The sequence below is a fragment of the Monodelphis domestica genome, chromosome 1 (genome assembly GCF_027887165.1).
Source record: "Monodelphis domestica isolate mMonDom1 chromosome 1, mMonDom1.pri, whole genome shotgun sequence".
NCBI lineage: Eukaryota > Metazoa > Chordata > Mammalia > Didelphimorphia > Didelphidae > Monodelphis > Monodelphis domestica.
Window position 1 is genome coordinate 435,143,334 of NC_077227.1, and position 13,457 is coordinate 435,156,790.

The 13,457-nt window shown below is 36.3% G+C and overlaps 1 protein-coding gene across 10 annotated transcripts in view; it reads left to right on the forward strand.

The window, feature by feature from the left end:
* ANKRD27 (ankyrin repeat domain 27) overlaps nt 1-13,242 on the forward strand; it is a 94,624-nt gene extending 81,382 nt beyond the window's left edge. For 7 of the 10 annotated variants that reach the window (XM_007474784.3, XM_007474786.3, XM_056812212.1 and 4 more), the window contains 7 exons: nt 4,513-4,710; nt 6,807-6,947; nt 7,456-7,617; nt 8,757-8,868; nt 10,475-10,553; nt 10,769-10,841; nt 11,735-13,242. In XM_007474784.3, coding sequence (XP_007474846.2) covers nt 4,513-4,710; nt 6,807-6,947; nt 7,456-7,617; nt 8,757-8,868; nt 10,475-10,553; nt 10,769-10,841; nt 11,735-11,989 — 1,020 coding nt within the window. In that variant the 3' untranslated portion in view covers nt 11,990-13,242. The remainder of the gene's footprint in view (nt 1-4,512; nt 4,711-6,806; nt 6,948-7,455; nt 7,618-8,756; nt 8,869-10,474; nt 10,554-10,768; nt 10,842-11,734) is intronic. The other 3 variants (XM_001367714.4, XM_056812214.1, XM_056812213.1) reach the window with 1 other exon arrangement.
* Nucleotides 13,243-13,457: the final 215 nt, after the last annotated feature.

Sequence of the window (13,457 nt, forward strand, 5' to 3'; positions counted from 1 at the left end):
TGAGTTACATGCTTACTAGTTCTGCAGCCCTGGGCAAATCACTTACGCTCTCTCAGCGTCAGTTTCCTTAACTGTTAAATGGAGATAATATCTACCTTATAGAGATTACATGAGGACCAATTGAGATAACATAGGTTAAAGTACTTTACAAATTTAAAACATGGTGTTAAGTACTAGCTGTTGTTACTATTTTAAGGTCTGGGATGCTGGTTGAGCAGTTTCATTACATTAAACATTTTCTCTGGGAAAATTCTTAATTTGGACTGGATTATGAGTATACTTCCTTCCTTGATATTCTTTTCACAGGCAACTTGTATTTGTTTCATCAGTGCTGTTGATGCTATTTTGGAAGGAATGTTTTTCTCTTATTTTACTTACACCAATGCTCCATTTTTAGCAAACATAGTATATACAAGCCAGATGTAATGAATTAATTAAGTAATGATTATTATTGCCAAATCATTGTTTACAGAAAATTTTACCTCTGACTTATTTTCATTTTCCCTCATGCATATTAAATGATTCATTTTTATGCAACTTCATAGGAACATGCAGGTAAAATAGGTGTGGAGAAACTCTTGCACCAACCTTTGATTTCACATACCATCAGAAAATATTTTACCTCTAGTAAACTTCTGTGGTTGAATTGGCCAATCAATTTCTCTAAGGATAAAAATAATGCTCTGAAGTGCCTTATCCAAATGAATTGAAGGACATGACAAATTCTTTCTTTTTTTTTGTTGTTGTTAAAATAATCTTTTATTGATGTATTCTGGAGATACTCCTCCCAGAGAGCCATCTATAACAATTAGTATTTTTTAAAGAGGAAAAAAAAAGTCAGCACCACTGATTGATACATTGAAAAAATCTGAAAATGTGCAATGTGTAACACCTTTGAACTTCCCACCTCCACAAAGGGGTAGGTTGGAGGTGTCCTCTCATAACTCCTCATTTGAGTCATATTTAAATCTTTATAATTTAAAAAACATTAAAAAATTTTATATTAGGAACATTTAAGAAAAGGAAGAAGAAAGAAAAGAGGAAGTAGGGTCTGCTTTACTCTGCATCAGTTTATATAGATCTTTCTATTTTTCTCCATATTAACCATATACATAATTTTTAGAGTATGTATTAGTTTTAGTCATTCCTCAAGTGGTGGATATCTACTTTGTTCCTGATTTTTTACTTGACTAATCATAAAAATTGCTGATCTGAATATTTTGATGTATATGAAGACTTTCTTATGTGTGGCTTCCTTGCAGTATAAACCCAGTAATGAAGTCTAGTTGAAAGAAAATGGACCTGTTAGTCATTTTATTTGCATAATTTCAAATTGCTTTCCAGAATAGGTATAGTATTTAATAGTTCTGCCAGCAATGCATTAGTGTGTGATAAGTACTTTCAATAATTACTTAAGTTGCTAAAGCTTCAGTAGAAACTTCATAATCTGTCCTCATCCCCAAACCCATACCAGTTATGTGTGTCTTCTTCCTTTTTTGTAATTGTTTTCATTTCCTTTTTTCCTACTTCTTTTCTTTCTTCTTCCTTTCCTTAATTGTTTCTAATATGAAATTTAAAAATTTTTGTTTTTATCATGTGTTTACCCTATTTATCTCTCAATTCACTTAAACAATTCAGTTCAACAGGCATTTGTTATCAGATATTTAATATATGCAAACACCATGCTAAATACTCAGGAAACAAAGACAAAAAAGGGGGAGGGGATATTCCCTTTCCTCAAAATATAGATTAAAAAAAAAAAGGCAAGAGAGTATACTGAAGTGCCAAGGATTCAGGCAGGGATAAGGGTAGAGAATGCTGTGAGCCATGTACTAAACTTCTTGAGAAAGGAAATAGAATTGGCTTTATATTGATGGAGGACTACAGCAAGGATCTGGATAGAATGAGATCAACAAATAGACTGACCTTCAAAGGAAGAAGGTTGCTGAATGATGGTGGAAGAAGTATCTGAAACAGCTCTTGCTGAACTAGTGTATCTGAGGCAGATTGGGGAGTCAGGTTTCTCTGAGCAAAAGGAGATGGGAGGCATATGAGAGGAAGAAGTCTCAGGTAAAGAGTAGTGTGTTAATGATAGAATGTGAGTTCCAGATGAAGGGGGAGGTAGAGTATGGATAGGAACTCAAAAGGGCAGAGATAAGACAAGAATGTTTTTTGCCTAGACAGCTAGTGATTCTATGGGATTAGGACAAGAGGAAGTGAGAATTTGTTGGCCATGGTCAAGGAAATACACTTTGATTGAGGTTTCAGTCCTAAAGGATCCCATGATGATCACCCCATTCGTTAATATGTTCTGTCTCAAACACCAGAGAACCCACTATTATTTGACATTGTTATAGAAATAGGACAAGAGAAGGAAAATAAAGGCATAAAAATAAGCAGGGAAGAGACAAAACTATCCCTATTTGCTGATGGCATGATTTACCTAGAAAATTCTAGAGAATCAGCAAAGAAAATAGCTTGCCACCGTAGCTTCAGTAAAGTAGCCAGATACAAAATAAACCCTCAAAAATCAACAACATTTCTACATCAGTAATCACATTAAGCAAGGATTAATAAAAAAAAGGAAATTTCATTCTAAATAACAAAATGAATAAATTGTCTGCAGAATTAATCGACTGGATCACACTTAAATAGATAAAGTGCCTCTCAAAGAAATTAAGAACAATTAAATAACTGGAGGAATATTTATGTCATATGGCTATGTCAATAGGTTATATCATATGATAAAAATTAAAGTACTAATGAAATTAATTTATGATTTAATGAAATATCAATCAAAACCACCAAGAAGCTACTTTACAGAGCTAGCAAAATAACAAAATTTATTTAGAGGAACAAAAACCTAGAATATCAAGATAAACCAATGGAAAACAATAGGAATAGAACTAATAACAATTTTAGACCTAAAAGTATATTACAAAGCAGTAATAAAATTGTCTGGCACTGACTAAAAAAATAGAAAAGTAGGTCCATGGAGTTGATAAGGAAGAATCAGAAATAATTGAAATCAATAACCCAATGTGCCAATAAGCTTACAAATATAAGTTACCTAATTTAAAAAATGTCCTATTTGACAAGAAGTGCTTTAAAAACTGAAACACCTGTTATGTTTAGACTAATATCTTATACCAATAACATCTTATACACAATAAATATAACCTGAATATTAGAGGTTAAATTATTTTTAAAAATAGAGAACCAGTTCAAGTATCTTTTGTCACTATGACTAAAGTGAATTCTTAACCTGACAAGATTTAAGGAGATTACAGAAGACAAAGTAACTTGGTTCCTGGTTTGACCTGAGGTCCTACTCTTAGATGAGGTCCTAGTAGTGAATGGTCTGGTCTGATTCCCAGAGGAGATTCTGGTCTTGCATTTATTGAGAGACATGCTTGGTGCCTGGTCCATTGATGGTGATAGAAGAGTGAGACATTGCTTCGTTTCTTGTGTGATTGTCTGAAGCCGGATGGATGAAATGCCTCTAAAATATGGACATTAGATCCAAAGTTCCCTGGGTGTTTGGTGATCATGAAGAGAGTTGTGATGACTTGGGGCAGACTAGCTGTAGGCTCCAGGGCAGCAGGCCCCTATAATGGGAAGAGCCTTCAAACTCAGTCCCTGAATGGCCTCCTCAATCCCCATTGGTAAATAAGAGAAGTTCTGCTCTGTGTACTGGGAGTATCTCACCCTTTTTCCCAACCCCTAGGCAAACAACAGCTCTACAACAAATAAACTTTTGTTTGTTTGTTTCTTAGAACTTTGTTGTTTGCATTTTATTTTTATTTGGCCTTTGATTCCCTTGATTGATTTCCTAACTTCCTTTTTTTTTTATGGATCAGTGATTCTCAATACAAAAAAGATTAATAATTCTCAGTATAACTACTTGCAAAAAAGGAATGACTAGGGTGGAATTAAAAACTTTTTTAAAATTTTATTCCAGTATAAGTTTTCCATGGTTACATGATTCATGTTGTCTCCCTCCCCTCTTCCCTTCCCCTTCCCATAGTTGACAAGCAATTCCACTGGGTTTTATGTGTATTATCACTCAAAACCTTATTTCCATATTGTTCATTTTTGTAATAGTCATCTTTTAAAACCAAAACCCCAAATCATATATCCAAATAAACAAGTGATAAATCATGTTTTCTTCTGCACTTCTATTCCAACAGTTCTTTCTCTGGAGATAGATAGCATTATTTTTATAAATTAGGGTGGAATTTTTTGATAACTTTGCTAAAAATGAGACTAGCATGTATCAGACAATATAGAGGAATGTTTTGTTTTTTTGCACTGACATTTTAAATTCGACATCCTTGCAAGTAGAAAAATAATGAGCTGACTTTGGGAATTAGGGATATGTGGACCAAAACCCATTGACACCCCAGATTATCCTAAGAGCCACGATGAGGAATCAGTGTTGGCTCTTCCATGCACATGTTCTCACACGATTATATTTTTTCCTTCCTTCTCTCTGTCTTCGCATCTTTAAAGAAGCTTGAAAGGATTCCTGTCAATGGACTTGAAGTGAATGTTACCAATCAGGATGGCTTCACTGCACTGCATGTGGCTGTGCTGCATGGTCGAACTGATCTTGTCTCCCTCCTTTTGAAACATGGTGCCAATGTGGATGCCAAGAATGTTAATCGGGCTACCCCACTTCATCTTGCCTGCCAGAAGGGACACTCTCAGGTAGCCCACTCTTGATCTGTAGTTGATGGCCCATGTTACTAATAGTAATCCTAGTCCAGTATTTCTTTTGGTTGGAAGCTGGATTATAATGGGTTAAGAAGAGGACAAAGGGCAGCAGGGTGGCTCAGTGGTTAGGAAGCCAGGCCTGGAGATGACAGGTCTGGGTTCAAATCTGGCATTTCCTTCTTAGCTGTGTGACCCTGGGCAAGCCAGTTAATCCCCATTATCTAACCCTTAATACACAGTACTAATTCTAAGAGAAGGGTTTAAAAAAAAAGAGAAAGTGGAGGCATTTCTTGTAGATAGTCATTCCTAGGAGTTTAGCCACAAAGGACAGAAGACATTTAGGAGGACAGTGGGAATTAAAGCATCAAAGTGAGGATTTTTTTAAACCTTTACTTTCTGTCTTTGTATCAAGTCTGAGAGAGAAGAGTGGTAAGGGCTAGGTAGTTGAGGTTAAGTGACTTGCCCAGGGTCATACAAGTAGGAAGTGTCTGAGGCCAGATTTGAACCTCAGGTCTTCCAACTCCAGACCTGGTGCTCTATCTACTGAGCCACCTTGCTGCCCTTAAGTGAGGATTTTTTGAGAATAGGGGAGACATGGATATGTTTGTAGGCAGTAGAATGGGAACCAGTAGAGAAGGAAAGGTTGAAAATAAATGAAAAAGTGGGGATGATGCAGAGGGCCATCTGTTAAAGGAGACATTAGATGGAGAGTGGGATGAGACAAGGGTGAAAGCCAAAGTTGTGGCAGAAGGCACACTATCAATAGTAAATGAAGAAGAAAGGAGAGAAGGAGGAATTTGGTGCGAATGGCCTCAGCGGAGAGGATGGAGGGCTTAGGAGAGCCATCATTCTTCCCCACTCATTGGGAAAGTATTTATATTGGATATAAGCCATTCTGGATGGTTAAATGTACATGTTCTATGAGGCCACAGCATTTTGCATCTGAGACTTAGAAACTTAGTCCTTTTGTGTGCATGGGTTCAAATACACAGTGTTACTTTTTTTCTTTTTTTAATTGAACTTTTCCCTTTACTTGTGTGGCTTCTGGGAGTGCTAGAGAAGGGGTAGCAAGGAAGGGAGTTGGGCTTTGTGAGGAAGAGCTTTACCTCCACAGTATTCCACTCATGCTCTGGACTAAATAAGCCCAAGGCATTATCCTCACTAAGAATCCATAGCTTTGGGTGGTGTGGACAGACTTTTAAAGTCTTCATGGCAATGCTAATTTACAGCTTTTGCAAATTAGACCCCTCTCTCAGGATTGTAGTTACGTATAGTTTGGCTAAGTCCTTGGAGACTATCTTAGAGCTAAAGAAGCTTTTATGTACTTTTATACAGTTGTGCTTTGAGCACTTGCAATCAATGATAGCCATTAAAAGCAAAAAGAAAGGCTTTCGATTAGATTTAATCCCAGGAGACTAGATCAGGATTGTGAAGGGTCTGAACCCAGACACAAGCCACAGTTTGAGTTGGACTGACCTATTCCTTTTCTTCATTCAACTACAATGCTAGGAGCAGCAGTTGCCAAAGCAAACAGTTAGTTTTTATAAATGATAATTTGCATGAACTATGGACATTTTGCCATGGGATCCTAGAGATTCACTCATATACAGTTATACCTTCCACATCAGGAGTTTGGGAGTTTGGTACCCCCATGATCTAGAAAATACATGCAAAACTTTTTGGCCTTCCCTTCAAATCAGTGAATAAATAAATTTTTTTCCTTTTTCTTTTATGGATTATTTACCATATTTTATTGTAAATTTTGGATTAATTATGCATGTCTGCGCTTCTAAACTTTTTCTTTCTGTTGTTTTCTGGCCTTAGCAGATGTTTATCTGTGGTTTCCACAAAATTCCCTCCAAATTCCCATTTAATTTCTTATGCCAATCCATGATATATTGAAACTGTGATGGGGAAAGTCATGATTTGGAAGGGATAACTTTGTTACTGAAAGAGTGATGATGAAATACAAGCATCTGATTTTAAGAATTTTTGGTAGCCTGTGAATTTTAAAAAGCTATTGATTTTATTAGTCTAATTTATTTGACTTAATTACATTAAAGCTAAATGTCTTTCTTCTATTGGAATAGGTGGTAAAGAGCCTAATGGACTTTGGTGCAAAGCAAAATACAAAGGATTCAAGTGGCAACACTCCCCTCATTTATGCTTGTCTGAATGGTCATCATGAAACAGCTGCTTTATTACTGGAAGTAAGAAAAACCTCAAAACAGGTTAGCTTTTCTGAGGCCAGATTTAAAGTAAGATATTTTGTGACCCTACCATGTGAACAGTAGTTCAGCACTAGCAGCAATCTTCATTTTTAGCTGAGTAGCTATAGTTCTTGGAGCTGGCACTTTATTTTTATATATGGGGAGGCTTAAGGCATCACACTAGCTCTGGGGAGGGAAATGGGCACTTTTTTTTAGTTGTCCTCTAGACCTGTGCAGTACAGGGTTAGATTTCTCTGTTCCCCTTAGTACTAAAATACAAGTTGCAAAGGGAATGTATTCACTTCTTTGAGTTTTCATATGCACAATAAAGTTGGTGGCTTGATGCCTGGGGTGCAAGGCTTTGTGCTGTGCTGGATGTGTATGGTTCAGTTCTTTGATGGTTCTTTCATGTTTGAATAACATCCTCCCTTCTGAGTGGATCTACTGGATAGCCTTTATAATGCAATAATCAGCACAATTTGTGCCACTATTTCAGGATAGACTCTGATGAAAGTTTTTCTCTTTCCAGCATGGTGCCTCTCTTAATGCTTCTAACAACAGGGGCAACACAGCATTGCATGAAGCTGTGATAGGACATCATACCATCCTGGTGGAACTCCTGCTGCTCCATGGAGCATCGGTTCATGTTAGGAATAAGAGGCAGTGTACACCTCTGGACTGTGCTGAACAGGTAGGTGAAGATGTCCTAAGAACTAATGTCTTCATGTCCACTTGAATTCCTCTGGTCTAGAATAGAGCTGACTTCCTTCAGATGGCTGTGATTGGCTGAAATGGTGTTAGGGAAAGCCTCTGCCACAGGGAGTCTCTGTGACCCTCCAGCTTCGTCTTCTTCCTATGGATGCTGTTCTCCCCTGGAAGCCGTGATGTGTTCTATTCCATGTTTCCCCTCCAGTGGCCATCTAACACAGTGCCTTACAGAGGTCCTGAGTAAGTGTGCTCAGGGAGAGTTCTGTATGTTTCCAACAATAGCAGCTCCCACCCAGGGGTATGATGGACTGTGCTGCTTTCCACAAGCTACTGGATGAGTTTAAGGTGCGGATTCTGATCTGGTCTGGAGTGACCCAGAGAATGTTGATTCAGGGGCAGGGCTGGAGGCTAAGACTGTCTATTAGCATTTCTGGTTCGAACATTCCAGGCTCCTCACCAACACGTAGAGATAATGAGTTAAGAGATATGCTAGTGATCATTTCATTGGCAAAATTAAAACCTTACATCTTGATCTTGCCTAGAGAGGTGTTACTGGTAGGTTTTTTTATAAAAAGGGGTAGGAGCAACTTTCCTTTTTTGGCATATCCATCTCGGCACTCAGTCAAGGGTCAGACTTCCACTCAGAGTCATACAACATCTACTGGCCATGCTACAGACAGTAGCCCTTGCCTAAATGTATCTTCTTACCTGTGGCATGGAACTGGAATGTGAATTGTGAAGCTATATTTAAAAGAACAAGGTCACTTAATGAAGAGGACTCTTTGGTGTATGACTAGACTACTATTAGGCTGAAATCAGACTAGCTTTCTTATATTATTAACCAGAATTCTGTGTGATACTTATGACAATAAGTTAATAATGAAAAAGTCAGTGCTAGTAATTTTTCAAGTGTGCTATGTAGCTGGTTTGTTCACATACATTGTTGAAGAACAAGGGTGGGCAGTGAGCTTCTTTGGCTGGCTGGCCACCTGAATCTTTGTTTTGAGTTAACATTTCTAGGTAGCTCCCTTGCATATAGGTTGAAAATCACTGACCAGTGTGTTACCATGAAAAATTATAAAAATAATTGTTAAATCACCATTGCCCTCTTTGAATTTGTAGAATACAGAGATCATGGAATTGTTGCAGACAGTACCCAGATGTGTTGCAATGTCAGAAGATGCTACAGAAACAGATGGTGAAGAACATGCTGCTGTTAAGATCAGGAAAAAGTGTAAGTTTTTTTCACTTCGATACTCAATTATACTAGGCTAAAAAGGAATGTTTTCTCTTTCCTGTCTTTTTTGTGTAAATGTGAGATTGTATCTAAACTGTAATGATAAGGGGCAGGTGGAAGGCCTCAAGTGGCTGTTATGCAGAAAAGGAGAGAGAAAGAGATTACCATCTAAAGGTCAGCCCATAATCATACAAAGAGTGTGTTTTACAGATCACTAAAGCAGTTTCATATCTCTGTCTTATTTTTTCCTCACAAGGAGGTAGGTAGGACAAATACTATTGTTCCCATTTTGCAGATAAAGAATAGAAGTGACTTGATGTTGTCACACAAGTATTAAATGTCAAAGCTCCAAGATGCTCTTGAGTGTACCTAAGATTAATATTCTCCAAGAAGCTGAATTTAAGGCTTTGTTTTTCATAATGTAGTTTTAAAAAATGAAAGCAAATGTTCTTAGTTCCTAGTATCTGGTTGCCTAGATATTGGATACCTTTTAATTATTAGTAGTAAGTACTTAATTTAATTTGTAAATAGTAATTGACAATCAGTAATTTAACAAATAATACCATCTTAATTGGAACCTAAAATTTTTTGGTTTCTTAGAATCTGATGTGGGAAAGTTTCCATTAAAGTTTCTTATTACAAACTGCAATCTGCTTTGTGGGTGTTCTTTGGGATTGTGCCAGGCATATGCATTGATCTGTGGCCTGGGCAGGTGCCACCTAAAACATTTTGCTTGAATGCATATGGATGATAATGCAAAATAGCTAATTGCTCCCTCTTAATGGAAAAGGAGATAAAGTATAGGCAGATGAGGGATTTTTTTTTTGTTTTTAATTTAGGCTCAGTTGTCAGCATCAGATTTGAGGATAAAAAAGATGTTTCTCTGTACTTGATTTTATTTCGTGGTTGATGGAAGGATTTTATAAAGTGTGTACATTGGTTTTTGGTATTTGTGCCATAACACAAATCCCAGCAGCTAGGGCAGCTAGGTAGTGCAGTGGATAGAGTGGTGAAAGGTATAATGCTGCCAGAGTCAGGAAGAACAAAGTCGGCCTCAGACACTTCAGCTGGGGAAATCACTTCTTCTGTCTCTCAGTTTCCTCATTTGAAACTGAGAGAATAATTAAAGCACCTACTTTAGCTTAGTCTTTGGCACATAGTAAGTTCTGTGTAAATGTTAACTCTTACTGTTATTAATAGTGATTATATTTCTTTTCCATAATTGTAATACAATAACACAGTAGATCGAGAGTTGTTTTCAGTTAGTATCACAAACTTTAGTTCTTCTTTAAAAACCAAACTCATGGAAATGAGTAGAATTCAGTACTGTCCCTTGCATATTATCTTTTATATTTAAGCATTGTCCTACTATTTTTACACTTACTGCCCTCTCAGTTGGCTTAAAAAATGCAACCAATAGGGAAGGCATTTAGATAGAAATAAGTGAAGTTCATTATGATAAATAACGCAGCTTAAATACTCTTGCAAAAAAACCCCCCAACATTTAATTTGTCAAAGAAAATTTAATCTTAGCTATGATTTTTAAAAAAAATTCCTAAAAACCTTGGCAGTATTCAAATATTAGTTCTTTCTTTACCTACAGTGAATTCAAGGCAACATGGACCAGCAGATGATACCTTAAGCAGAAGATTTCAGTTTGTTCATTCAATTAATCGGTTTAAGTAAGTTTTAAAAAAAAATTCAACTTGGCATTTGCTTTTTTTGTTGTACAGTTTAAAATTTTATTTGAAGATGGAAAAATGCAATTTGAACCATTAAAAATATACATGAATAATTTTTGTTCATTCAAATGCTGCCACCTTGTGATCAACTGATGCTGTTTCACATGGCTCTTTGATGTACTTACTTTTATAACTTTATTTTACCTGTATTTTAGGGCAAAAACTTCACGTGAAACCATAACAAGAGACAGAAGTGTCCCCAATTTTGATGATGACTTTTTGAGTCAAGTGAGTTGTCAAGTTTAATTTAACTGTGTTCAGTTGCCAAATGTTAAAAGCAGAGCTGTAGTGAGGGGCTTATGTATTTTATCAACCCAGAGATTTCATAGTCACACCCTCTTAATTCAATAGTAGAGATGAACTATTTTTCTTGTAACTCATTATTTATTCTATTATTCTCTGTCAGTGCAACATAAGAATGTTCAATTTCATAGTGAAAATTAGAATTTTTGGTGGCATGACAATCTGTATTTTCATTATTTTCCTTATTATTACTTAAAAATGAGCAGATGTAAGGTCACACCTAGTGGAAGAAATTCATGGGACCTTGAAAAATTTAAGCTGATTGCTACATACAAACATTTACTTAATATACTAATAAATCTGGAAAAGAAAAAAAAAACCTTCAGATCAATGGATTCAGCCACTAGCTTCATACGAGTTGGATATGTCACTAAAATTTCTTAACATCATGACTTAAATGTTCTGATTTGAAAACTATGGCCCAACCTACCAATGACTGAAATGTGAGATTGTGGTGCTGTCTCAGAATCACTTTTCTCTGTCAGTGACACTACATTTGGGATATTGACAATGAAAATTAAAATTGATAATGTTTCCCCTGTGAGTTTCAAAAAGTTAGTTGTTTTTACTAACATTAAATAGAAATTATATATCCTATTTCAACCTATTTCTAGCTCTGATTTCTCATACACTAAAAAAATAGACAGAATCCCTCTTTTTTACCAGTAAACCTCACTCAGAGAGATGGTGTTTGAGGACAAGTAAGTTTACAGATGATATAGTGAAACTCTCAGAAGAGAGACATTCTACTTATTCTCAGTAGAGGCACTGAAAGAACCCCTCATAATGGTCTTTTCCTCTCTTCATTCTTTCTCTAGGAAGCAGTTCTGAGAGATAATAAAGTCAAGTTAGAAGATGATCCACTGGAGCAGAGCAGATCTGAGACTCCTGATGAAGAAAATAACAGCAAACTGGTGATGGGCACAGGGACACAGATGGTGCACAGAACTAAGCGAATGCAGCGGAGGCACACAGTCAATGAAGCTCTTGTATCACAGGACCCAGAAATGGCCTCTAGTAGTGACTTAGCAGCTCTTGAAAAGCCAAGTGTTTTACCCTCTGAAGACTCTTAGCAGTCACAAAGAATTGTTCATTTGCTGCCAAAAAAGTAAAGAACTATCAAGATAATGTTGCTGATATTTAAAACAAGACTTAGGATCGCACCTTCAAAACTGGCTTGGAAGAATAAGCCTTCAACAGAAAGCTGTTGCAAGGTTTGTACTTTAGAGCTGGAACCTATTTTCAGAAAGTTCTTCATGGAACTGTTTTGTGGCAGACTGAAGCAGGGCAAGATTAATGTAAAGAATATAGCCAGAAAAATATTCCCTCTTTTTTGGCTTCTCTTTCGAAGTTAAAGCACTTGAAAAGCACAGCACAAAGCAGTGGTTTCTGAATCTTTTAAGCCCTGCCCTGGGTTTAAATATTTGTTTCCTTTGGTTAAAGGGAGAGCTTTTAATGACCTCTTCTACTGAAAGGTTTTGAACCAATGTAGTGTTTAAGTGTAACATAGCAAACTTTATAAATTCAAATTCTCTATGCTGCAATAAGCCGAATAAAGCAGTTAGTCTTCACAAGACTCTGAAGATGCTGTACAAAAAGGTAACATTTGAATGAAGAAAGCAAAATTAAAAAAAAAAAACGAACCCCAACTCCTTTGCAAAGCAACACAAGGATAACCAAATCACAACTAAATGCATTTATTTTTAGTAAAGGTATATTGTTTGTCCTACAAATAAATATGAAAAAAGCTAGGTGTAATGCTTTTTCTAGTAAGATATACAGATAATTTGGTCCTCTTCACATATGCGCCTGTGTAGCAGTGAGAACTTGCATATTCATGGAAACACTTCTCTTAGTTAAGATACTCTTCCTCAAATGCCACACTTCAAGGATGGCCACTAAAATTAAAGTTTAGATCTGGCATCTCTTTCCTAACAGGCTTTTGATTAAACTTCTGTGAACATGTCATAGACCAGGTTAATGTGATTTTGATTTAAGGAATCATTGCCATATTCACATTCATTTCTTTTTAAATTTCTAAAGAAAATATTGGTTTTATTTAGTTTTTTAATGTATGCTGTCAATAACTTGTCTAGGGCCCCAGACTTTCGGGATTGTCTGGAGTGTGTTTTCAGATACCTTTTTACTATTTAAAAAAAAATGGTTCATGCATGCTATTGGAAACACTTGTGTGCTTGTAGATGGGAGGGGTTTGTGTATATTTTTCTAAAAAAATAATTTATGATTTCTGCTAATTTTCTAATGTGCCTTGGATATGTGCCAAATGATGGAAAAGAAACAGTAAAGTTTATGATTCTTGAAAATATGGAAATCTCAGTTTTTGTTATCAGTGTTTGGGCTGTGTGTCTAGAGCATTTTAACACCCATGGTATACTTTGTGAAAGTAAAATTAACTGAATTTTTTCAGTAGTCAGAACCCACTGAATCCTGTGGAGTTCTTCATGCCTAATCCCAAGTGGAATATTGACCCAGTGATCGATTTTAACTGGAAAGATGTCTGGGATTTAGAGACATGTCTTT